General features: G+C 35.3%; 1 protein-coding gene across 4 annotated transcripts; it reads left to right on the forward strand.

The window, feature by feature from the left end:
* On the forward strand, positions 1 to 27176 carry LOC145241377 (haloacid dehalogenase-like hydrolase domain-containing protein 3). 4 transcript variants are annotated; one of them, XM_080104259.1, is made up of 2 exons: positions 1 to 141; positions 26429 to 27176. In XM_080104259.1, the coding sequence occupies exon 2, from the start codon at positions 26429 to 26431 to the stop codon at positions 27143 to 27145; it is 717 nt and encodes a 238-aa protein (XP_079960385.1). In that variant the 5' UTR covers positions 1 to 141; the 3' UTR covers positions 27146 to 27176. The 4 variants fall into 4 exon arrangements, with proteins under 4 accessions (XP_079960385.1, XP_079960388.1, XP_079960386.1 ...); XM_080104262.1 differs by lacking the exon at positions 1 to 141 and adding an exon at positions 12589 to 13037; XM_080104260.1 differs by lacking the exon at positions 1 to 141 and adding an exon at positions 15202 to 15585.
* The last annotated feature ends 204 nt before the right edge of the window (positions 27177 to 27380 follow it).

A 27380-nucleotide genomic window follows, 5' to 3' on the forward strand; every position in this document is an offset into this window, starting at 1 on the left:
AAATTACATCCCGCTGCTTTTGAAAGAAGACGGATTAAAAGTAGCGAGCTTGTGTGTCTGCAGAGGATTCAAGTTTGAGTACATGTTTCATGCTTGCGTCACACACTGTTCCTTGTCCTGTCGGACCCCAGACCCTTTAAGGTAAGCCTTTTTAGTTTCTTAGCTAGTCGAGTGAACGCCCCCCACCACTTCCAATAGTAAACCTCCAAAACGCTCACTCCCCATTTTTTCTTTTCACATCTCGTATTTTTCATACGCCAAGGATTAAAGTACTATAATAACATTACACCCCGGAAAACACACGGCACCTTGTAATAAGGACAACATACGACAAATGTGGAAATATTAAGACCAACCTTGGAAATAACAAACTCCCCAGTTCTTTCATCATCCTTTTTTAAGGCAGAGGTAATTTTCTCATCCTGCAAATCTTTTTCACTACCATCAATAACACACTTCATCGAATGTCCATGCAGGGATTACACAGTCTCGTCAAATAAGAACCTACACGTAATTTGTTATTTATATTTTGTTTTGTTCATGAATAACTTTCGTCTCGGGCATCTAAGGAGTACCAGACTATAATCTTGACATTTGCCTGCATAATCCCTGGCGAAAAGATTTGCCTCTATCGGGATATTATTTCATTTACTGAACTTTCTGCTCTGCTGGTTACCCCTATATATACTTTTGGTTGTTTTTGTTTAACGGCATATCAACCCTTTTCAGGTTATCTAAGGCCGAATCCAAAGATTTTGAAGAAAAATTTTTTAATAGAATATATTTGTTGTTTTCAAGTCGGTTTCTATTTAACCAATATTTGGAACCCTAACAGGTACTACCACTCCGGGTCAGAGTGGACCTGGGAGCAATGGCAATTAAAGGGTGGTTCCACACTCCCCAAAGCCCGCAAGTTGGAGCCTCACCTCTGGATATAGTTTAAGGTCATATCCAGGACCTCTATATATACTTTGTGTGTTTTACTTTTGTATACATTTATTCTATTTCTCCAACTCCGTCTCTACATTTTACTAACATTTTTTTTTTTTTCGCTCCTATCATTCCACCGCTCTATTCTTTACATCCTAGTTAGTCTCATTATCAACTTTACTCCCTATCTTTATACCTTTGCCATATATTCACCCTTTCTAATTCCTAGTAACAGCGCAACCCTTAGGACTCTTACTATATATTATCTTTCGAAAATTATTATATTTTTACAACTACCCACTCTATACGCCCTCATAACTTACCCCCTTACTTCACTGTCGGTTCTTCCCCTATCTTACTAAATTAAAACCTTACTACACAGACCCCCATGTAATCCACCCCACCATTTTAATTAATCTCATAAGATTACGCCATAAGCCATAGTCCTTTTATAGGTAATGTTGTGGTAACAGTTACACGTGATATATTCCTACTCAGCAAAAAGTTTTTGACTTGTGATGGGGGTATGAGACGAATGGATTCGCCAATCATTTTTATAACCAATGGCTGTGCTAAACAACCAATCAAAACGTCCCAAAATTATTATAAAAATCGTACATTTTAGCGTAAACCCCCTCCTCATGTTAACCCTCTATAGATACTACCCATCTTACATACTGATAAAATAGAACCACCACCCAACCTACCCTATCTCTTCCCCTTGAGTTTAAGCACATAAACTACCCACATTCTTTAAAACTATGATGGACGCCCTATATACCTTTTTACATTACACTTTATATATATTATATTTACTCCTCCTACATCTTAAGAGTTCAATATTCTTCCCCCAAACAACATCAATAATTTATTTATTTATTTCGTTCCTGATGAATCCCTCGTTATACGTCCCATCCCCATCATGTTATCTACTCTTCTGACGAGAAGCATTAGACTCCGAAATACCTTGGTATAAAGAGTCCTCTTTATCCCCCAACTAAATGTATGTATACCCTTATTAAATAAATGAATCATTCTGTATATACCAATATATACTTTTTGTGACTTCATTTTCTACTCTTATTGTCTCCTCTATGTATACAGTAGCGTCCAAAACTAAGGGACAAAATCTCTTTTTGCATTGTGTTCTGCAGTCCTGAACGTGCTGCCTCAGAATTATGTGAATGAGCATATACCATTTGGATTATTATCCTTCCAACTACCGTTCTCATATTAAGTATCATTTTCACAACGTTACGGTTGATATAATCTCTGACTTTTTTCAAGTAGATCTTACCAAACTCAAGAATGTTTCTAACTACTGCAACATGGATCCTTGCGGACCCATGGCACAGTGGTTAGGTATTTGGAAAAATTAATTGTAAAAGTGATATTCTCCTGAAGGTTGAAGGTTCAATTCTCAGTGTGGCGACGGAAAAATACAATTGCAAATTACTTAGGACCTGACAGAACAAGCATATGCTACCCCTGTAAAGTAAATAGAAGATTCTGTTCAAAATTCTGTTCAGATTCCCAAGTTAAACAAGATACACCTGAAGAAGATGAGAGGTTACATCGACCGAAATGTTGTGAAAATAACACGGAAGACTACTGAGAACAGTAGTCTGAAGAATTCAAATAATGATCGCTGGTACATCTTTGAGCAAACACCAGTGTGATTATACAGAGGGTTTTTTTTTTTAGTACATTTTCACCCCAAACAAGACACATTGCCACTTTGATGTAGGGGGTTACTATCAGGAACATAAGCTACAGGGGTACTATATGGGGAGTTGGGCAGCAAGATGTCAGTTCACGTTACACTTGAGCTTCTGCATGTCAGTACAGTTGGGGAAGCAGGAAGGGAATTCCAAAGTCTAGTGGTTCTGGAGAAGAAACTACTGGAGTAGAAGGCTCTCTTACATCTAGGGATCTCGACTGTGAAGGGGTGGGATTTTGCTGCTTGTCGGGTTTGTCGGGGGTATTTATGTCGAGGGGTTACAAGTTACAAGTGGTTGCAGTTCGTCAGAGCATTCACCATTAAAATACTTGTAGAACAGGCAGAGGGGTGCTATATTTCGTTGATGGAACAGAGGCTGAAGCTTAGATGCCAGTTCAGGACTTATTAGGTTGGCGACTCTCTTTTGAACCTTGTCTAGGAGCAAGAGACTAGTAGCAGATGCACCAGCCCAAATATGACAGCAATACTCCATACATGGGTGAATGGTGGTCTTATAGAGGTACAGGATACTTTCGGGCTTTAGTAGCTTTCTAGCACGGTTGAGAGAACCTACCTTCTTCACAACGGTCCAGGCAATGCTCTCAATGTAATTGTTCCAACTCATGTTTCCTGTGAACGTTAGGCCAAGGAGTTTGAAAGATGTGCTCTCAAATAAAGAGTCGTTGGCCATTGCTATTTGTAATTATTGAAGGAAACAAGTTTAGTCTTGATAGCATTGAATGTGACCATCCATTTTTGTCCCCATTCCACTACAGATTGGAGGTCATCATCTAGTGTTTCTGCCATTTCTTTAGATATGTGTTCATTTGTTTTCCTGTCGTGTCTGTTATAGAGCATGGTATCATCAGCATATATACCCATCTTAGAGACAATTTTGTCAGGGAGGTCATTTATGAATATTAGGAGGTCCAAGGATAGACCCTAGAGGCACTTCTGCATTTATATCATATTATTTAGATGTACGACCATCAATTTTCCTCTTATCTAAGAAGGATTTAATTATGTTAAGTATTTTTCCAGTGATACTGTATGATCTGATTTTCCTGAGAAGACTTTCATGCCATATCCTGTTAAAAGCTTTAGATATATCTAGAGCTACCTCTCTACCCTCCCCTGCTTTGTCCAGTGAATGGTATATACATTCAGAGATTACAGTTAGGATGTCGGCTGTGGAACGGGCTTGCCTAAATCCATATTGTTTGTCGGTCAGAAGTTTAGCATCTATAAGGTGATGGACTAGAGCTTGGTTAATTATGGACCCAAATATTTTTGCAAAAAGTGGGAGGAGGCTAATGGGGCGATAATTTAGTGGGTCAGTTCTTTTGCCAGAATTTTTGAAAACTGGTACCACAGAAGCAGTTTTCCAGCAGGCAGGAAAGCAAGATTCATTAAGGCATTTGTTGTAGAGTTTGGAGAGAACTGGAGCTACTTCGGCGGAGCACTTTTTTGATAGCACAGCCGGGATGAGTGTTAGTGACAGCTTGGGGAGTAGAGCAGATTGTTAGTTTTCAGGAGAGGATTAATCTTACAGAATACAGTAGAAATAATTATTAGAATTTAGAGTGTCAAGTAAAGTTTACTTAGAGAAAGAAAAAAAAAATGAAAAGAAAATTGTTTTTTTTTTAAATTTAACATGCAACTCAGACAAAGGCAGGCATCTTGGAGGTAAAATATATATTGGATATATGCAGCAAGCCAGCAAGCCAACTATAATAATATATTAATAATACAAAATAATACGAACTCTGGACAAATTAAAATATATTTAAGCATATTTTATGCGGGCAAAGCCCCCTCCCCCCTAATACATATAGTTATGGGGCTCTATCTCATTAGGAGTTTGTGAATGACAAAAACTACAATATATAAAAAATAGTTTTCCTTTTATGCCTTTGATGTGAATAGCTTTTTTTTTTCTTTTTACAAATAGTATATACTTAAAATCGTTCTGTCACTCAACTTGAGCAAGTAATGGGCTGTGTTCTTGAAAACAAATTTTATTTTTAATCTATTCCATATTTAATTCAATCAACAGTTTTTGTTTTGATTAATAATAAAGTAGGAAGAACTAACCCTCCTACAACCCCAAGCCTCCCATTGTCACCAATTACACCATGAAGAATCTAATTTGAGTAATTTTTTTTTTCGACAGTATTCTTCCATCCCTTTTTGATAAGTTATTTCTCTCAATTGCATATTAGTTCACCTATTTACAAAATATTTTATAATAATGCTTTATAGTGTAGGAGGGGGTAATGCCTGGCAGGAGGGGCTAAGACTAAATCAAACTATAACTTTCATATAGAAAAATCTGCTAATGGACAGTTCCTAAAATGACAAGTCTTCTGGCTAATACAAAAAAAAAAAAGTGAATTTGCAAATCCAATAATTAAACATAGCAAAATCCAATATTAGCCTCTTTGTTTGCTATATGTATCTTTCCTCTCCCTTTCTCCAACTATAGGTTAAATAGTATTACTGCTTGTAGGTATATAACACTTGTTTATAATAGAAATTGCAATCTTTTTATTCTTTCATTTCTTTATTATCTTTGGTGGCCCTGTCGGTGGGGCATTAGAATACGCCAACTGCCCCCCTGCAGAGGGTAAAAGTCCCTCAATGGGGGTCCTGGATATGACTTTAAACTATATCCAGTGGTGAGGCCCCAGCTTGTGGGCTTTGGGGAGTGTGGAGCCACCCTTTAATTGCCATTGCTCCCAGGTCCACTCTGACCCGGAGTGGTAGTACCTGTTAGGGTCCCAACTATGGGTTAAATAGAAACCGACGTGAAAACAACAAATATATTCTATTAAAAATACTTTTCTTCAAAATCTTTGGATTCGGCATTAAATAACCCGAAAAGGTTTGATATGCCGTAAAACAAAAACCAACCAACCTTTATTATCTTTGACTATTACTAAAAAGAGAAAGAATGACAGAAGCTTGAGTGAATACATAAAACTGTTACATAAAATAACAGTGTCCAACTACAACTGAGAGGGTAAGAGAAATAGACTATAAAAACAGGCGAGTTGGTTAATTGAAAATTACAGGGAATTAAAGCAGTTAAAATGGATTAAAAAAAAATAACTTAATCCCTAAAGTAAGGAATATTTTAACATGTCTTTTGTGTGATTAAAATAATAAGGAAAAAAGATTTAGGGCAGCAAACATATATTAACGTTGCTTTACTATATAACTTACTAGCAGGGCCACCTGGCGTTGCCTGGAGCCATAAAACTAAACAAAGAAAGTGTTTATTTGTAAATGAAGCAATTGGATAATATGGTAAATCTATATAATTATAAAACTCAAATGACCTTTCAACGGGTGTTGTAATGACACATCTGGTTTACAACTTCCGGTTGTGCATGTGTACATAAACATAAACCCATAACAGCGTAAACAAATAAACACAATTTTATTTTCATTGTGGACCACCATCCTCATCCCTTCCCAGCTGCCCCATGACACCCTGGCCAACCACTCCTCAGGCCCTCGCCAGGTGGCAACCGAGACGGAGAGGAACTCCAAATCTCCCGACCGCGCTCACTGCAACCACTGCCCCCGCAGCTACTGCCGTCCCACCACGCTCTGGCCAAGCAAGCCTCTGGCTGGCTTTGGATAGGATTGAAACCGCTATCTTCAGACAATTCTCACCTGGAACCGTAGAGATTCAACATCTTTATCAATTGCGCCATGGACCCCTAAGACTTACTTGGCCAAAACGTGGCAAGACGATAACAGCCATGGAAGGCAGCAACTGCAGTGAACGCAGTCAGGGGAACCAGAGCTCTGACCGGTCGCGGCCACCACCCGACGAAGGCCAGAGGAACAGTTGGGCGAAACGTTGCGAAACAACCAAGGAAAAATGAGGACAACAGTCTGCAGTAAAAATAAAATTAAATAATACTCATCTCAATAATGAATTCCAATTAAATAAAATAATAAATAATACTCATCTCAATAATGAATTTCAATTAAATAAAATAAACACAAATTGCTACTTTTGCAGAATTTGACCTGCACACTGAAATATTAACGTTATTATTTAGAAATTATTATTTAACATGGGATGGGTGGGGATGTATTGTTTTACTGTGTACGTTTTCAGTATCGCAATTGTTTTTGTTTTCGTGTTTAAATTATTCAAATAAACAATTGTTAATATTTTCTGCTTTTTTTTTTATACTCTGAATGTATATCACAAGTTTGGTCTGTTCGACCGCAGCACAGGATTGTATTTAAGCATTGTGGTGGGGCAAGAATCATGAAAAAATCTATAGGCAACAGAATTAAATATTGCATTCCAGCAAGTAAACAACAGATCTAATCCAAGCAGATCATATAATTCAGAGGGAACAGGATTGTGGCAGTGAATCTGTAGTACATATCTGATAGCAAGAGAATCAGAGAACACCTTGCCAACTCCGATGGAGACTAGAGGCCCGTATTCCAAGTGGGGATGAATCATTGCCTCGTAAAGACTAGTCAACAAAGGTCATTCATAAGGAATTTAGTAGCTCAAGATATGTAACACATAAAGCTCTCTATTGACCCTGTTGGATATATAAGACAAATAGTTGTCAAGCCTGAGATTGCTAGATATTATTACTTAAAGATGGTTATGACATTCTGAGAATGGCACAACAGTCCAAGGGGCACACATGCATTAATGTGATGCTGTTTGGATGTTATGCCATGGAAGACAACCTGGATCTTTCTTTTAGCCTAGATGGATCTGGATATTTTAAATATTCATCCATTAATAACATACAAATTAACTTTGACGAGAAGATCTTCATGTCAGACCTTGCTAAAGACTTCAACGATATTAACCAACTTTGTCCACTGTTTCGTAAACACATTTCAAAATGACAGTTATGATATCCGCAGTAAAACAGTCTTGCCTAAATCCATACTGTTGGTCAGAAAGGAGTTTAGCATTGACAAAGTGGTAGATTTTAAAGTCGGGCATCACTTTCCTACATAAATTTTACATAAAATGATCACTCATTTTTTAGCCATCAGCAATTTTTGGAATCTTAGTATAGAAAAAAAGTAACCAAATTTTTTTTTTGTGTTTTCTTAATTTTTTTTTTTTTATAATTTTGTCTCTTTTGACGAGAGTAATAATCTTTTGAAGGATAGGGGACGCAATCGTTTTTTTTACTATGTTTTAAAAAATAAAATTTCTGCAATTCCAATAATTGTGCAGAACAGTCTGCACGTGATAGTCTGCAGAGCAAAATCGGAAGTTAAAACAGCAGCAGACAATCTTGACTGTAACTCTTTCTGATTGGTGTTCAATGTGAAGTTATTAAAATTTATTTTATCTTATATTCTATAGAAGAGAATGTGTGTGTGTGTGTGTGTGTGTGTGTGTGTGAGGACACTTCTCAACCTATATACTCAACGAATTTTTAATCTAGACTTGAAATTCGGTATATAGGATATTCACACATGTGGAAAACTTTTGAATCCAATCCCCCTCCCGCCCAAAAGTGCTGCTAGGGGTTCAAAATTGAAAAATCGGTATGCATTTAGCTGTCTTCATCTGTCTCACAACTGCGCATGCATGGTCATGAAAACACTATTTGAAAGTCATGTCAAGCTGGTGTAATAGGTATTGTATTTGACTCAATATCTTTAAGTTTTGGTTTCGATCTCAGCTCAAGTATTTTTTTTTCGCTTACAAGAAGTGAACTGTTTAAAAAAAAGAAACAATACTCGCAGGCACATGTTTCGGTGTCTTTCCGTTTTTTTTTTCGTTTTTTTTTTTACATTTATTTTTTTAAAAGAATTCAACCTTACGTTTAATACCTACATTATTTCTGTTTATAATAAATAAAAATTCTGCATTCATTAAAATATTTATGCGTATTTTACGACTGGGCGACACCGGGTATATCTTCTGGTTATTCTATAAGATTAAGAATGTGTGTGTGTAAGAACACTTCTCAACCTCAAATTTTTAATATGCAGACTTGAAATTCGGTATATAGGATATTCAGTCATGTGGAAATTTTTTTAGTCAGGTTTCATCTAGAAAAAAAGGGCTTCTAAGGGGTCAAAATTGAAAAATTAATATGTAGAAGAAGTGTTGAAACTTTGTTTGCTAACTGTTTCACGATTGCGCATGTGTGAATGGTTCACATTCCTTATATTAAGTAGAAGTCGCTTTGAAAACACATTTTTAAAGAGTGTGTCATGTCACTAGTAAGGGTGCTCGAGATGAACGTTTTATCTGGGCTGACGTTATCGGCCTGATAGTCAGGGACCCGAACCTTGGATTAACCACTAAGGAGGCTGTCCTATCAGCAGGTGCAAAGTACTGGGGCTGCTGTATTGCCATTTGGTGAATTGATTTTGGACCATGCAGTAGCTTCTGGTGGGGCCTCTCGATGCCATATTAGTGGGTAATTGTTACGGCTTTACCTTTTCATGTGCTACAAAAAAAATATTTCTTCATTTCTATTTCTCTCTTACTTTCCCTCTCTGCCCTGCTTCAAGCAAGTCAGTTGACCTAGTCCACAATTCCCAAAACTCCATGATAAAAAGTTTCAATAAAAAATACACGATTAAACCCAAGTCTCCAACTTCTAATGTAGACCCCCACTACCATGTCTTCTTCTCGAACATCAGGGGTCTATGTTCTAACCTTCCAGAGGTTGAAACCCAATTACAAGAGACTAAACCAGACATATTCTTTTTAAGTGAAACTGGCATTGGACAGACTATTTTCCTAGATGAGTTCGTAATTAAAGGATACTCTAACTTAACTTCCAAATCTGACCCCCAAGATCGCCATGGCCATGGAATATGTGCCTATATAAAAGATGGCTTTCCATGTGGTAAGGACATCTCCAGAGAAGATTCTAACTTACCCTATATGTGCTCCTGGGTTGCACTTGCTCAAACTACTGCATTTATATTTGCTCTCTATCGCCCCCACAACAGCGGAGTTACTATCTTTAAAAGCATATCTGAGAAAATTGACAACGTCCTATCTGCTTATCCTTCAGCTAATATTCATGTCTGTGGAGACTTCAATGTTCACAATGTGGAATGGTTAACTCACTCAAACAAAACCGATGATGACTTCCAAATCACATCCTTACATCATTCGTAGACATTTATGCTGATGACACTACTATCTATGGTAGCACATCTAAGACCGTAAACAACCAAGTTCTCTCTGATTCTCTCTCCTCTGATCTTGAGCACGTGGTACAATGGGAAAAGGAGTGGTTGGTTACTTTTAATGCATCTAAAACCAAGCTTTTATCTTTACATCATAAAACGCTCTGATCCCCATCTGGCATCAATTTAAATGAATGGCTCTCGTCTTGGGGAGGCCTCATGTTTTGACAAGCTTCTGGGTTTGACCTTTACTCCTGATCTTAAGTGGAACACATACATTAAATCCGTTGCCAAGGCTGCTGGAAAAATGGTGGGATCCTTCTATCGATCCAGTAGATATCTCACTGCTGATGCAATTCTCTATCTATATAAGAGCCAGGTACGTCCAAGGATGGAGTACTGTTGCCACATCTGGGCAGGAGCTGCTAGAAAGGACTTATCCTGCCTTGATAGAGTTCAAAATAGACTTTGTAGCCTTGTAGGGGATGTCCTTTTCTCTTCCCTGTGACCTCTTTCTCACAGAAGAAATGTTACGAGTTTGTCTCTGCTTTATCGTTATTTTCATGACAAGTGCTCGGCTGAGCTCCAATCTATGGTCCTCCCTCGCCAAACTTTCACAAGAAACACCCGTCTAGCAGAAATCACTATCAATAATTTCCCCCCACTCTTTACCTGTACCTAAACCTAAATGTAGATTCCATGAGCAAAGCTTCTTTATTAGAACTACATGCCTATGGAATTGTCTTCTGTTTTCCTGCTTTCCAGCTGATTACAATATGGTTGTCTTCAAGGTAATGTAAAAAAGTTTTTGATGAGCCGTTCCATATAAGTTAACAAATTCACCAAATTTCAAATTACTAACGATTACTATTTTGTCCAATTTCTACTGTATATTTATAAAAGTGAAAATGTGTGTGTGTGTGTGTGTGTGTGTGTGTGTGTGTGTGTGTGTAAGGACATTTATCAACCTATATATTCGATGAATTTTTTATCTACAGGCTTAAAATTTAGTATATAGGATATTCAGACATGTGAAAATCTTTTTAATCAGTTTTCATCCAGAAAAAAGAGCTGCTCAGAGGTCAAAATTGAAAAATTGATACTTGGGGATCATCGGATTTTTATCTGTTTGTCAACTATTTCACGGTGTTTGAAAAGACTTTTTAAGGATCATGTCAAGCTGGTGTAATGGTTATCGTACTTGACTTACTGCCTTTAGGTTTTGGTTTCGATCTCATTTCAAGTATATTTTTTTTACTTACAAGAAGTGAGCTGTTTAGGAAAAAACATAATACTTGCATGCACATGTCTGAGTTTCTTTCCATTTTTTCTCTTTACTTAATTTTTTAAAAAGGAATTTAACGTTACGTTTAATGGCGTCCAACGCTGGGTATATCTTCTAGTAAATCTATATAAAAAAACGGTACTTGTACAGTTTAATCAAGACATTAAAAACTGAAAATATCAAAAAAAAGGTTATATTGTACGTTTCCGTTTTGGACTGAAGATTTCCAAAAAAAAAATTTCACTTAATTTGATCGAGTAGTTTTGTTTTTTTTACAGCGGAAAAACACGTTTTTATGGCAGCACACTGAAGGCAGACATCTTGGAATTTAAAAAATTTTTGTTTAGATTTTAGAAACGCCACGGGGAGATAACTCAGTTTAAAGCGCCGACACCCTCTCCCTATCTTTAATACTAGCTTTTCTCCCTAAAAATCGAACCTTTTGCTCGGTATCATAACAAATTGTTTTTTCGCTGTAAAAAAAAAAATACTTGATAAAATTAAGTGAAATTTTTTTCAGAGAACTTCATTCCATAACGGATACGTACAATTTAAACTTTTTTTTTCTGATATTTTCCTTTTTTAATGTCTTGATTAAACTGTACAAGTACCAAAAAAAGCAATAGATGTTGCATGCGTGTGTAACTGTGTGAAAATATTTAACCAATAAACTCTTAAATTACTGGTCACATGACACTAAAAGTAGCTGATGGATGAATAACATGTACAGAAATATGTCGGCAAGTTGAAATACAAAATGTTCATTTCAACTTGCTGACATATTTCTATAACTGTTGCGTATGTGCAAATTCATTCAAATCTTTATTATCGGTGCTTGTTATCGATTTTTTTAAATACGTGTTTTTAAACAAAAACAACAGTACTTACTTGTCATGTCGAAAATAGTAATATATCTAAAAATTACGAAAACTCATTGAGTAAAACAACTGCTATTGTGTTTTTAGTAAAATATGTCTATCGCTATGGTCTAAAACAAAACGTCAGCCATTAAAATGTCGAAAAGGGAGATAGTTATGTCTCTTGTATTTGCAATCTTCAAGGCGTTTACATCTAGGGGAATGCAGTTTCCCACTATTTTCCGTAAAAATTACTTTTAACAGTAAATTATTTTCTACTCAATGAATTTTCGTAATTTTTGGATATATTACTATTTTCGACATGAAAATTAAGTAAATAATATTGTTTTTGCTTAAAACCGCATATTTAATAAATCGATCTGTCGACTATCTTCACAGCACATTCTTATCTATCTGTCAATAGCTTAAACAGAGAACGTGGCTGGAGCGTTAAATATTTTGGTTTCGATTCTAGTTGATGGAACTGATTATTGTGAGAAATTCTACAACTATAAGCAAGCCTCTCATTGGCTGATTTGGCCACCCACTGTTGTGTTTAGACCAATCAAATTGGTCATTTTAACCGCCGAGCAATGTGCTTGATGGGAAGTTGAATGCTTTTTCTTCAGTTCCAGACATGCAGCCAAACGAGAAGGAAGGAACTCAACTCTCCATTGATATGAGGCATTTGGGCGTCTCTACCCTTCGTCTCCTTGAGACTTTATTTTAGCCTTAATTATTAGGCTCAGTTATTATTATATGTGTCTCTCAGAGACTTTTTTAAGGGCTGAATTATTGACCTGTGATTTATGACTTTTCCTTCAAATGAACACTAATTATGAACTTCTGTAATGTTGACTGAAGTAAAGAATTGAATCTCTTCATCAGAAGGCTTTATACCACCCACCTTCAAACGGCTGTAATTAATCTGATCTTCAAACTGTGCGGTCCAGAATACCAGTTCCTGCTGAAGATAATGGACTATTACCTTTCGAGATTGTTGCCAGCTCTTTTTCAGATGCAAATTAAGAACTCCTTTTTTGCAACGAAGAAAGAATAAAATTTTTGTCGGATTTTAGAGGTATGCTTTGTTGTAATTGTTATGTTCATTTTTTGCTACTGACTGGGAGCAAAAACAGGGGAGATAAATACCTTGCACAATTAAAAAATATCTTTTGAAATCAGTACTATATATTAGGTACAATATAATATTCAATTGAGAATTGGCTCTGTAATAATAAATACGAAATCTTCATGAATTAAAATATATTTAAGCGTATTTTACGACTGTATGGCCTCGGTATTTATAAAACGATTAGGGGTGGAAAAGGATGCCATAGAGGTCACAACAAAGAATACATGAAATGAACAACGTTGGAAGTGTGCAGATTCTGACTCCATATAATTAAAGACAGACAAATATTGAAGGTTGAGAACCGATTTTAATTACTACTAACAACTTGTATTAGAAGAGGCAAAGTGTTCGTAGGATGGAATGTGATTTAACGAAGAATGGATTGTCCGATGGAGATATTTGACAGTTTGTATGACGGTGAAATGTTCGTAGAATGTTTGCAGGTATGTACAATTTAACAAGGAATGAATGTTCGTAAAATGTTTGTAGGTGTGTATGAATTGACAAGGAATGAATGTTCGTAAACTATTTGTAGGTATGTATGAATTGACAAGGAATGAATGTTCGTAAAATGTTTGTAGGTATGTATGAATTGACAAGGAATGAATGTTCGTAAACGTAACTTATCTTTTGGACGATGGAGGTGGTTAGGGTAGGCCGGTCATCCTGCTGTCGGTGATGATGCGTGTCCTGGCTTGTAACTGGAAAGCGGGTGACTTTTTCATCAGCAGCTAGCAGCCCGGCGTCTTCGTCTTCTTTTTCCTCTTCCCTCCCCTGGTTCCCTAAAACCCTCGTTTTATAGTGGCAAACCGGCTCCCAGTGACTGTGCTATTTGAGGTGTTTATTTTAGGCGCAGAGCTCTGCCATTGGTTGATAACTATTTTGTGGTTATCTTATTTTCTTCCCAAGCGAAAGCGATGCGTGGAGCCATGTGCAAAAGATGATTTTTCATTTTGTCTCTCATGGTGGATACGTTAACATCCGGTTCGCTGCTAATTCTCATCATGTTCCCACAACTGTTCCCCGTCTAGTAAACAAATAAAAGGTGTTTGGGGTTTGTATTACTGTACACATAGATTCGAAAAAGTTCTCAAAAAACAAATATATAACAAATAAATGTTATCAAAGGCAGGATAAATTACTTTTCTACCAAACTGGATATAATTTTCGTGTTCTTATTCAATTTAACATGTTTATTCAGCTCGAAAAACATACAGTGTTTACCGATGTATTGGAAAATTCAAAATGGCGCCCGACTCTCTCTTTAACACGGTAAGTTTGGGAAAAGGTGTTATAAATAATAAACTAGAGAAAATACTGTTAGAAATTCGCTCAATATATATTACCGCGATATAACTTGACATATATTCGGTGGTTTTTTAATAGTATTATGTCTAGTTTATTATTTATAACACCTTTTCCCAAATTTACCGTGTTAAAGAGAGAGTCGGTCGCCATTTTGAATTTTCCAATACATCGTTAAACACTGAATGTTTTTCGAGCTGAATAAACATGTTACATTGAATAAAAACACGAAGATTATATTCACTTTGGTAGAAATTGTTTTTTGACAACTTTTTCGAATCTATGTGTACAGTAATACAAACCCGGTGTTTGTTAAGCTATAGTTGACAAATCGATTTTTAAAAATATATTGCTTTAAGCAAAAACTATATTGCATACTTAATTGTCATGTCGAAAATAGTAATCTATCCAAAAATTACGAAAATTCATCGAGTAGAACAAGTGCTATTGTGTTTTTGGTAAAAAAAAAAAAAAAAAAAAAAATCGCTATAGACAACAAATATTGCCGCCATGACACAAGTAATCTAAAATATTCCGTTCGGAGTTATGTCCCAATGTGTTTAGCCTCCTACTCCCTACTTTATAACGTCTAAGAAAAATGTGATTTTACCGTGGCCACCGTGACTCCCATGTTAAGAACGGCTTTCGAGGTTTCGAAAGCCGTTCTTAACATGGGAAGGTTGAAGTGTTTATAATACACTGGGGCAGTGGGGCAGTGGGGGGGGCACGTCGTAAAAATTTACCAAATAAATTTCTACTTGGTGATTTTTCGTAATTTTTTGATATATTACTATTTTCAGCATGACAATGAAGTACGTAATATTGTTTTTGCTTAAAACAACATATTTTTAAAAATCGATCTGTCGACTGTATCTTAATAAGCTCCAAATAAAATTAGATAGTTTTTAACTGATTGTGGGGTGGAGGAGGGCATCGTTTACGTTCGGTCATTTCTGTATTGTTTACTATTTTCAAAAGACACCGGTATAAGTTCACCTTTTCTTTACGACCGATTTTCGCTGTCTTCAATGAAAGAACTTGAGAAAGACTTCCTTTTTATAAAAGAAGCGACAGAAAAAAAGTGGCTTTCAAAAATATTAACTTAATTATCCATAAACGGAAAAACTGGAATGTAAAATTTAAAAATCTCATAAAAATTAGCATTTAAAAAAAAAAAAAAAAATTGACAGTAAGTGACCTTCTATTTTTTTTCTATTGTTTATTTACACTTTTGTTATGCCCCCCCCCCCACCTCCTCAATAGAAGGGACATTTCCCGGCTTTCTTCAAGATCCTATGTTGATCAGGGCATTCAAAAGATTTTCTGCGGTCTTGGCGGCTGCAAAAAAAAAAAAAAAAAAAAAAGAAAAAAAAAGGGCTTTACTCAAACTTTTATAATAAAAATAGTACTAGTGAGTGCACTTATTGATCCGTGCTGAAATAATAACGTTATCATTTAAAAAGCGGGTTTACTGTACATATAGATTCGAAAAAGTTGTCAAAAAACAAATATATAACAAATAAATGTTATCAAAAGCAAGATAAGTTACTTTTCTACAAAAGTGGATATATTTTTCGTATTTTTATTCAATATAACATGTTTATTTAGCTCGAAAAACATACATTGTTTACCGATGTATTGGAAAATTCAAAATGGCGCCCGACTCTCTCTTTAACACGGTAAGTTCGGGAAAAGGTGTTATAAATAATAAACTAGACATAATACTATGAAAAAAACACCGAATATATGTCAAGTTATGTCACGGTAACATATATTGAGCGAATTTCTAACAGTATTTTGTCTAGTTTATTATTTAATACACCTTTTTCCGAACTTACCGTGTTAAAGAGAGAGTCGGCCGCCATTTTGAATTTTCCAATACATCGGTAAACACTGTATGCTTTTCGAGCTGAATAAACATGTTACATTGAATAAAAACACGAAAAACATATCCAGTCAGGTAGAAAAGTAACTTATCTTGCCTTTGATAACATTTATTTGTTATATATTTGTTTTTTGACAACTTTTTCGAATCTGTGTACAGTAATACAAACCCCAAAAAACATATTATAAAACTTTAATTAAACTTGGAAATACGATTAAAAAAATAACGCGGATCAGTAAGTACACTAGCACCATAAAAATATAGGGAGGTATGCATTTTAGGTTGTATAAATAATCTCTTACCCTTTAATTACTAAAAGGGACATGTTAGAATATGACACCGTCAGACGACGACAATCGGTTGAAGCCAAATTTGAAAAAGGCTAAAAAAGGTCAAATTGGAAACTTTATTTTTTGTTTTACATTTATTTGGTGGGTTTCTACTTGTTGACATTCTTCGTCATATTGAAAATGTTGACTGAGCTATATTGAAGCGGTTAGTTTCCAAATATTTGCGTCTTTTTTGATTATTAGGGTTTTGTTTACTCTTTTGACTCCCAATGTTTCGTCTGCTTAAACTTTAATCACGTGATCACGGTGTAGTATCAATAAAATAACCATTCATTCAAATTGTACTTTTATAAGTATTGCCTTTATGTAATTGGGTAAATATCCAGATCTGCTACAACAGAACACACCGACCACTCCAATTTGTAATTGAGGTCGCTGACAATGAATCTGATAGTCAAACTTGGGGCAAATTTATTGTTTGCATGGTATTAACCTCTGAACCCACGAACTACTTTCCACTATTTTGCAGCTTCCGTTTACACTACGCACGTGCGCGCTGTAGCATAACCGACGGCTTCACCAAGCAAACTACGTTGGGGGGGGGGGGGGTAGAACGTAGAATTTTCCAATTTTCAAAAATACATTGTAGCATTTTTGGGTCGAAAATTTAAAATTAGCCAAAAAAGAAATAAAACAAGAAAAGGAAAGCACTCCAAGTAATTTATCTGTTTTTTTTTTCCTGGAACATAGAATTTTCAAAAAGTAACGCACCGACATTTACCAATTAGAACACCATTTAACATTTTTCAAAGATTTTACTGTTTACATGAGGGGGCGCGCGCCCCAACACCACACCCCAAAATCTTCGAAAAATGTTAAATGGTGTTCTAATTGGTAAATGTCGGTGCGTTACTTACGGAAAAACGGTTAACTAAACTGCAGAAGCACCTATTAAGCCACATAAGTTCTATAATTGAATCCCCCTCCCGCAAAAAAAAAAAGAATGAAAAACATAAAGATGTTTGGTGCTTATGTTTTTGTAAACCGCATTAAAAACTACGTGAGACAAAAAAAAAAAAAGGTCCCCCAATTTGTTGTACTTTTCTTTAACTGTAAAGTCATTAAAAAAATGTCAGTCCGTAATTTTTTGATTGGTACGCCATGTGAGAAGGCAGTTTGCTAGGTGAAGCAAGACGTCGTTCATGCTGCAGAGCACGCGCGTAGCGTAAACGGAAGCTGCAAAATGGTGGAAAGTAGTTCGTGGGTTCAGGGGTTACCATGCAAACAGTAAATTTGCCCCAAATTTGACTATCAGATTCGTTGTCAGCGACCTCAATTACGTATAAAAAAACAAAAACAAATTAGAGTGGTCGGTGTTCTGTTGTAGAAGATCTGGATATTTACCTGCAATTGCATTTATTATGCATGGCTATTTTATAAATATGGGGGTTTACTGTAAAAGTTCAGTTTCATGATAAAAATATACTCAATAGTGTGGATATCTATCATTTAGATACTTTTAACTTAAATCAATTGAATCTGTGTACAGCTTTGTGGACAATATGTTTGTTTACATTAATATGCCACATATCAAAGTGTTTTGGTGGTGATAATATGGTTAACATTTAAGTAAACAATGGAATATATTTATGACAATAAATGTATAATGCTGCTGTTTTATGGATGCTTTTGTTTAGTTGATAAATTAAATGTTTCTAGTTTATGTATGGGGACGGGAACATCCTAAAACCAGTGCAAGATTACCTGCTCGTCCATCAGACGAACAGTTAAGTGCAAGTCAAATTTGTACAGATAACTGATGGTAACATAATATCAGAGATATCTGTTCTAGATCTTGGTTGTGAGGGAGAAAAAGGAATTAACTGCACACCCGTGGAACTCTGTTCCGTTTTCCTGCTTTCCAACTGACTACAAGTCCAGTGTGAACAAATTCTTGATGAGCCATCCCCCTTAATTAGGCACCGCCAAAACTGGGGGGGGGGTGTTAAGTAAGTACTTTTTGACGGACCGTCTTTTTTAGAATCTACCAAAAATTAGGTAATTATCCAATCAATACAAAATTTTCAGCGATTATTAAGAGAAGAATGAACTTTATAACAGTGTACTTATTTTTCATAAATGATATATATATATATATTTGCTTACCCCCCCCCCCCCTTGTTTTGAGGGGTGTTCCAAATATGCTTAAAATAATCATCTGAAACCGAACAATACATATTGTCTTGTTGTAAGGGACAAGATTATAGATTAAAAAAAAAAAAACTTGTTTGCATACCTTATTTTGACGTCTGAATATCAGAACTTCGATTGTTTAATTATTCCGCTTTTGAGTTTTGAAGTGTGAAATTTGGTGAATATGTTAAGTAAAATAATTAATTTAAGTTAAGCAAAACAAAACAAATTTAAAAAAAAATATTTATATGAAAAAAAGCCATTTTAAAATCTTTGATAAATAAATTAACAATTTTTTTTTAGCGAACCGAATAATGCATGGCCATTATTAAACAAGGAATGCTTTGAAGAATCGATACAAAATAAAATCGATAAATATTGTGCCCTTTGCGTTAAAAATATCACCATTTTCTCGACCCCGTTTGAAAACGTTTGCCGCCTTTCGACTACGGTGAACCAAACGCGCTGAAATAATATTTTTTATTCTGCTTTAAATTGCCCCCCCCCCCATTTTGGGGAGCCTGACTCCCACACACATACACATTAAAAACCAAACTCGTACAAATGGTCACCCATCTGGTACTGGCCAGCTTCAGCGTTAATAATACATTGAAATTTTCATCACTGAAAAATAAATTTTTTTTGGCCTGTTTGGTCTTCCGTAGTTTGCTTTTTATCAAGTACAAATGTAAACATTGTATCAAATCGACGCGAAGTAACTGGTTGCCTATATGAATAAGTGGAATTATTTGAAATCCAGGTACTTATATTATAATATTTTTGCATATTCTCATAGAAAATCACCCTAAATCTTAGTTAGACAAGAAATAAACAAATTCTTTCAAAAACCCTTTTTTTTTTTTTTTAACTATTTATATATATACGCTTTTGTGCAAGACAAAAAATGTCAATTGTTAACTTTCAGGGAAAATTTAGCATTTAAAATTTAATTAAAAATAGTAGAAAAAGTTTTACATTATTCTGCTTTCTATATGATAAAATTCAGGGTTTTATCTTTTTGGAAAAAAAAAGTTACTCAGAAATAATGGATTTTAATAAATGTAATTTCGTTTTAAAAACAACAACTTCATTTTTCGGCCATTTTTGGCAGTGTCTACCCTTAATTAATCCAATTTACCAAATTTCCACTATTAAAGATGACTACAAGATGTTCTCCTGTACACTCATTAACCCTTATTCTCCAGTAGCCTCTGAGCCTTGATAAGTGGTACCTCCTTTGTAAAAAAAAAAAAAAAATGTCGCTTGTTATGGATTTTGCTGAATACGATATTAAAAATCACTTTATTGATACTTATGCACTTATGTTACCAGGCTGGTGGGCGTCACCTAACAATTTAATAAACAAAAAGATATCGTAAAACTTGAATTTAACTTGAAAATACTATTTTAAAAAAAAAATAGCACGGTAACATTCACCACTTTATTTACATATTTATTTTTCAGACAGTACGTACACTTTATACGCTTTCTCTCTCCATCAACTGGATTGACTTTCTCACTCTTTTTTCCCTTTTGCTTTGGTCCATCAACCAGACAAGTTTGCATCCACAGCTAGTGGCCTGATGGCAACCCTCTATCTTTTTCTGTGTCTACACGCTGGACTACCATTTCTCGTTCCACTACATTACTCACTCCTCTTTCCATGCGCGGACATGAACACGAGTTACACCTAAAACATTCATTTTTCAACAGAAAATAAATGACACGTTTATTTTATCCAGCAATTGAGTTTTGTTTCCTTCTTTCCATTCGTTTCATTATTGAAAACAACACAACACGTACACTTGGTTTACTGGCATCTTATTTTATTCTCACGCCATTATTTACCATACAGGTCTGTCACTGCCAAGGGACGTTACTCTAGCGGTGTAACCTGAAGATTAGTTCCTCATACAACATCTTCCCCCTTTTAAGAACAACAACAAAGAAAAAAGATTCACTAACAAAAAACACAAAATAACTAAAATACAAAAACAAAACAATACTTTGTCCTTGTGACCTAGGCTTTCACTGGGCTGACTACCCTCCGGCCTAACAGGGATTATTCTGCCCTTTTCACTTGGACTCAATTAGTTTGTATAGTCTTTGAATCTAGCTGGATTCCTTATTAGTCTCCTTGAACGTGTTATCCTGATTCCTTCAGTATTTTGGTTTGTTGGGGATGGTGTCACTGGCCTCATTCCTTCTCTTCTATTACTTTCGAGCCGAGGTGTTTGCGAATTATAAACCCCTTCTGTACTTGGATGTTCAGTTATTGATGCCTCCTTGCTAGGCATTTGGTATGACTGAAGGATCAATGATGGTGATGGGAGTGCTTCTGCTGTTTTTTTTAAAATCCACCCTATTACGTTGGAGCAACTCCCCATCAACTTTGTCTCTGCCACACAACTGCCTTCTTGCACTCTCACTGACCTTTTATGTGTGGTTTAATACGTACCACATCTCCATGTTGCACTGGCTGAAGTGGTTTTACTTTCTAGTTGAAATAATGCTTTTGCTTTCTGCTGTCCCACTTAACTGTTTTGCTTAGATTTTTGTGTAGTTCTGGTCTGAGTAGGTCCTCTCTGGTTGGAAGAAGTGTCCTTGTTCTTCTTGACATTAGCTTCTGCGCAGGTGATGAGTGACCCTTGGCTGGCGTATTCCTGTGATCCAGCATCGCTAGGTATGGATCAGCCTTATCTTCCATTGATTTCCGGAAAAGGTTCTTTGCCATCTTTACAGCAGATTCTACTTTTCCATTTGCCTTGCTATTGTAAGGACTGACGGGTGTATGTGCAAACCACCACTTTCTTGCAAAGGTGGAGAATTCTTGACTACTAAAGTGTGGTCCATTATCAGTGACCACCTGATCTGGTATCCCATGTCGTGCAAAAGGGTGCTTAAGTTTAGTGATCACCATTCTAGCTTGTGTAGTCGGGAGATGGTCAATTTCCCAGAAATTACTCATATAATCAACGGTGCAGAGATAATCCCTATCTGCAAAGCTAAAGAGATCTACTCCTACTTTTGCCCAGGGTCTCTCTGGAATTTCATGAACCGTTAAAGGCTCTGCAGGATTGGCTACCTCATATTTCCTGCATGTTGGGCATTTTGAGACAGTCTCTGATGTTACTAATCATATTTGGCCAGTACAAGCATTCTCTTGCTCTTCTGCGGCATCTTTCGACCCCTAGTTGTGTGGAATGCAATTTTTCTTTTAACACTGCTCGCTGTGTTGTTGGTACTACTACTCGGTCTCCTCTGAATATTAATCCATTTTGTACCGTCATTTCATTCTGCATGCTGAAATATGGTCTCACCTCTGAGTCAAGATTTACTTTGTCTTCTGGCCATCCTTCCACAATTACTTGCTGTAACATCTGCATACATCTGTCTTCTTTTGTGGCTGAGCGCAATTCGAGCAACCTTCTCTCTGTTACTGGAATATATTCTGTTTCCTGGGCATCATCATCATCGATACATGTGTTACTCACTCCATGAATGTATGCCCTTGATAATGTGTCTGCTAGGAACATCTTACCAGGATGGTATAGAACAATCACATTGTAAACTTGCAAATGCATTAACATATTTTGCAGTTGCTTTGGGCATTTCCCCAATTCATTTTTCATTATTGCTTCTACAGTCAGTACTGTAACCTGTTGACCAAATGTGTATTGATGAAACCGCTCACAGGCATAAACCACTGCCAATAGTTCTTTCTCAATCTGTGCATATCGGGTTTCTGTGTCTGTAAGTGCTCAGCTAATATATGCTAAGGGTTGACCTTCTTGTAGCAATGCAGCCCCCATTCCTTTCTCACTTGCATCACATTGAACGACCAATGGTTTGTTGGGGTCATAGTATCTCAATACTGTTGCTTCACTCACCAACTTTTTGATTTTCTCAAAAGCTTCTTCATGGGTTTGAGACCATGTCCATGGCACATCCGCCTTTGTTAAGTTGCGAATTGGAGCCGTCACGTCAGAGATGTGGGGCAGAAACTTTGCCAAATAATTCACGAATCCTCCCAATCGTTGCACTCCCTTAATGTGTGTTGGCCGTGGCATATCTTTTATGGCTTTTATTTTCTCAGGATCTGGAAGTAAAGGTGAAAGTATAGAATAGTTACAATACACCCACTAGCCCGGTAACATAAGTGCATAAGTACCAATAAAGTGATTTTTAATATTGTATTCAGCTAAATCCATAACAAGCAACACTTGAATTAATGGTTTATTTTAAATGAATTCGCGTGTACTTTAAAAAAGTATTTCGTCACAAAAATATATTGTAAAACTTGAATTTAACTTTTCTTTTAGTTTCTTTTTACATTTTCTTTTTAATCGGATTATTATCGATTAGAACTCACTTCTTGTTCCTTTTAGTTTTTCTTATTATTTAAATTGAAATGATATTAGGTACCTCCAACGCGCGCCACAGTTTTACCCCCCCCCTATATGTAACACGATGTAATTGTAATTTAATTTAATATTATCATCCTAACCTTTTTACCATTCAATAGAAAAAGCTTCAAATAAACTGCTAATATTTTAAAAAAAATTTTTACAGCATACAAAATTAATGAAAATGCAAGACATGCAAGACAAAAATCGTGTTTACATTATCGATGCTTTAAAACAACGTTCCTATGTAGTGACGTTTTTAAGCTGTTCACACACCCATGTCTTAAAAATCTAGTAAAAATCAAATGATAATCATATTTTCCTAAAATTTTCGATATTCAATCATTATTAAATAAACTTACATATTAAAAGTAGGTTTCGTTAAATATATTAGCAGAAATATATATCTTTTTAGGTGTTCTATATTTCATGGTCCAAAAACTAAGCAAAATTAATGTGGGTTGATAAAAGTTTTAACATTTTTTAAAGCTGAAAAGATCAAATAATTAAAAAATAGTATTTTATATATATAAAATCCTGTTATTTATTTCACTTACCTCAAAGTTGTAAATTAAGTTTGACATAAATTCAATATTATGTTAAAAAAAAACCCAAAACAATGCTTTCTGGGTATTTTTTTTTTCTTGGTAATATAATTATTCGAATTACAACAACAACAAAAAAAACGATTCTAAAAAATAATTATTTTTAAAAAGCTTTAAATGATATTAAATTCAAATATTACGCGATATGAAGTTTAAATGGATTTTTTTAATAACAGGTTTCCAATAATAAAAAAAATATATTCATATAAAAGAATACAAGACTATTGAGATAATAAAAATTGTAAATCCAAAATCAACCTTTAAAAATTTGTTTGGATTTTATTATTTAAATTGATAGAAGTTTGTCCTTATGTTTGGCGCATTTTTTCAAAAATGTACGGAGGCTTGTAAAGAACACTGATGCCGGCCCATGCCTACAAATTCGGAATAGAGGCATGTACACTAGAAAAAGCCAGACTATATAAACAGGGAGACAAGAAATTCATAAGTACCTTAACAATACGTAAATTCATATGATTTGGAATATTCAAACTACTATTATTACAATGTTTCGGCTGATGTAACCTCCAACCTTCTTCAGGTGTATCTTGTCGAACTCGGGAGTCTCTGTGGAATTTCAGAAGGAACCGTTTATTAATCCATGGAATAGCTTGCTCTCATTTTGTCAATCATGACCAGGTAGAAGTCCTAAGCAATTTGCAATTGTATTCTTTGTATCGCCCACACTAACCTTCAACCTTCAAAAAAGTGTCACTTACATCTGAATTATATAGTACTTTATCTGTTATGCCACGGATAAAATAAATTAAAGGGTTCCGTTCGAAATTCTGCACAAATTCTCAAGTTTGACAGAAAGATGTTCAAGATTGACAAGATACACCTGAAGAAGGTCGAAGGTTACATCAGCCTAAATGTTGTGCAAATAACAATGGAGATGAAAACAGAAGTCTGAATGTTTCAAATGATACAAGTTATGAATCGGATTAAGACTTATAACTCTGCCAAGTTTCATTGCTCTACTACTATATGAAGTAGGTCAGGGGCATTACTTATTGAGTGCCCACAGAAATGGACCACTCTGTTTTAAAATAATATACACAGAAATGTGATAACTTGGTTCATAATATCTTATAAATTTTCCTTGTGTGTGTGTGTGTGTGTGTGTGTGTGTGTGTGTGTGATGTGGTTTATCTCAGCCTACAGGCAACACACCCAGGCAAGTAAGGTACCAAAATTAAGCTTATGACCCAGCGGATGTTTTAGTGGTATTTATATCCATGTTTGATGTATGGAAATGCAAAAAAAAAAATAAAAATAAAAAAAAAAATAATGCAAAAAAATAACGATTTACTAAACAACATTTTATTTACTGGATATTTTTCCGGCACAAAGACTCAAGTTTGCTCAGCTGGGCAAACTTGGATTCTTGTACATTTAAATAGACCACCACCTTATAATAATGGACAGCCCTGTTTTTCAACTCATTTAATAGTATACTCTTCAATGGACCACCCTGCATATTGTTTAGAAAGCAACTGTTATTTATAAATATTATTGAATTTCTTCAAAGCTGACTTTTTATTGATTATTGTTTTAAATGGACCAGCTTCTTATAATAATGTACAATTAAATGGACCACCTTATGTTAATATAAAATTAAATAGCGCCTACTTATAATTATATATACTTAAATGGACCATCCTGTATATTGTTTAGAAAATTATTCATAAATATTACTGAATTTTCCCAAAGCTCCCATTTTTATTGATCGTTGTTTTAAATGGACCACACTCTAATAATAATGTGCACTTAAATAGACTACCCTCTTATAATAATTCCTTGTAATAATGTACACTGAAATCGACAACCCTCTTATAATAATGTGCACTAAAATGGACCACCCTCTTATAATAATGTACGCTTAAATGTAGCACCCACTTAAAATAATATATGCCTAAATGGACCACTCTCTTATAAAAAAATATATACATAAATAGAATATCCTGTATATTAAGTTAATTTTTGAGATGAAGGCTGATTGTTTATATTACTTGTATTGATTGGACTATTGTGCCACATCCTAAGCGTTATTAGTGCAAGGTTTCCTTTGAATTATCCTTTGAGCATCATCAGGCATGTCGGTTGTTTGGATAAGAAAGGAGGAAAGTTACTGGCTCCATAGATATTTTCATATTTCTGTAAGTCCGTTTCCATTTTTGGACTATTGTTTCAAATCTGAGAGAGAGAAAAAAAAAAAAAAAAAAAAAATTGGTTTATAAAGGGGAGGCAACTCTAATAAAAATTTACAGGGGGATTATCTCCCTTCCATCGCCAAAATTTTAAGGGTGTACAAATTTTCTAGAATTAGAGGCTCCAAATGTTACTAACTTCCAGGATTGGTCTGCTTTGTAATTTTTCTTTTTCTTCTTTTAGCATATATCTACGGAACCAGTAACTTTTCTCCTTTCTTTTCCAAACAACAACCGACATATGCCTGATGAAGATCGAAGGACAATCCGATCGAAACGTCGCACTAATAACACTCAAGATGAGAAAATAGTTTGATGGATACAAGTAGTATAAACATCTTGTATATTATTTACAAAGTAATTAGTACTTATAAATATTACTGAATTTCTCAAATATTTGTGTACATTGATTTTTTCTTGCTTTTCTCAAATTTCTTTTTCAGATGAGTTTATGTAAATTAGTGACATTTGATGCAACTAATACGTTGATCCGTGTAATTGGCAGCGTTGGACAGCAATACACTCATATCTCCAAGCTGTATGGTGTTAATGCAGACGACAAAGTGCTCAATCTAGCTTTCAAGAATTCTTGGCATCAGATGAACACAGAATTTCCAAACTATGGTTCTACACAAGGAATGACATCACGTGAATGGTGGAGAAGAATCGTCACGCAGAGTTTAACTGCAGCCTGCGGTCAGCAGAAACTGGAGGCAAACACTATGGCTCAAATCGCCAGCCATTTGTACTTGCATTTTTGTACAAACAAAGGCTGGGAAGTGATTCCTGGCACACACGAAGCCCTGACACTGTTGAAAGAGAAAGACTTAAAACTAGGCGTCATATCAAACTATGATGAACGCTTAACCAAAGTGCTTTTAAATTTGGCTTTGATTCATTATTTTGATTTTGTCGTCATGTCATCCACAGAAAAAGTGGCTAAACCTGACCCGAGAATCTTTCACAAAGCTTTGGAATTGGCTTCTGTTAGTAGTTCCGAAACCATACATGTCGGTGATGATCCAACCAATGATTATTTTGGTGCCAAGAATGCTGGACTAAATTCTTTGTTACTTTGTAAACCTCAAGACACAATTCCATCTGGCGTTTCTGATGATGCTGTTATTTGGGATCTAAAGGAAGTTGTTAAATTTGTTTAAAGGAAAAAATAAAATAAAATTTAAAAAAAAACAGGATTTTTTTATTTTTTTTATTCTAAAACTTAAATTTTTAGGTATTTCTTGCGATAACAATCCTTAATAACTACAGTAAATACAGTTCTAATTTTATTTTATGCAAACTTGTGGCCCTGGCCAGTGAGTGTTGGGGACATGTGCTGAATGGAGAGAAATAATATGAGAATAATACGATGGATGTGTAATATGAGTCTAAAAG

Source organism: Euprymna scolopes, chromosome 20, assembly GCF_053919585.1.
Source record: "Euprymna scolopes isolate OS-2025 chromosome 20, ASM5391958v1, whole genome shotgun sequence".
Classification (NCBI taxonomy): domain Eukaryota; kingdom Metazoa; phylum Mollusca; class Cephalopoda; order Sepiida; family Sepiolidae; genus Euprymna; species Euprymna scolopes.

Excerpts from the sequence above, each read along its gene's own strand:
- LOC145241377 (XM_080104259.1), top strand. The coding sequence starts at position 26,429 with ATGAGTTTATGTAAATTAGTGACATTTGATGCAACTAATACGTTGATC.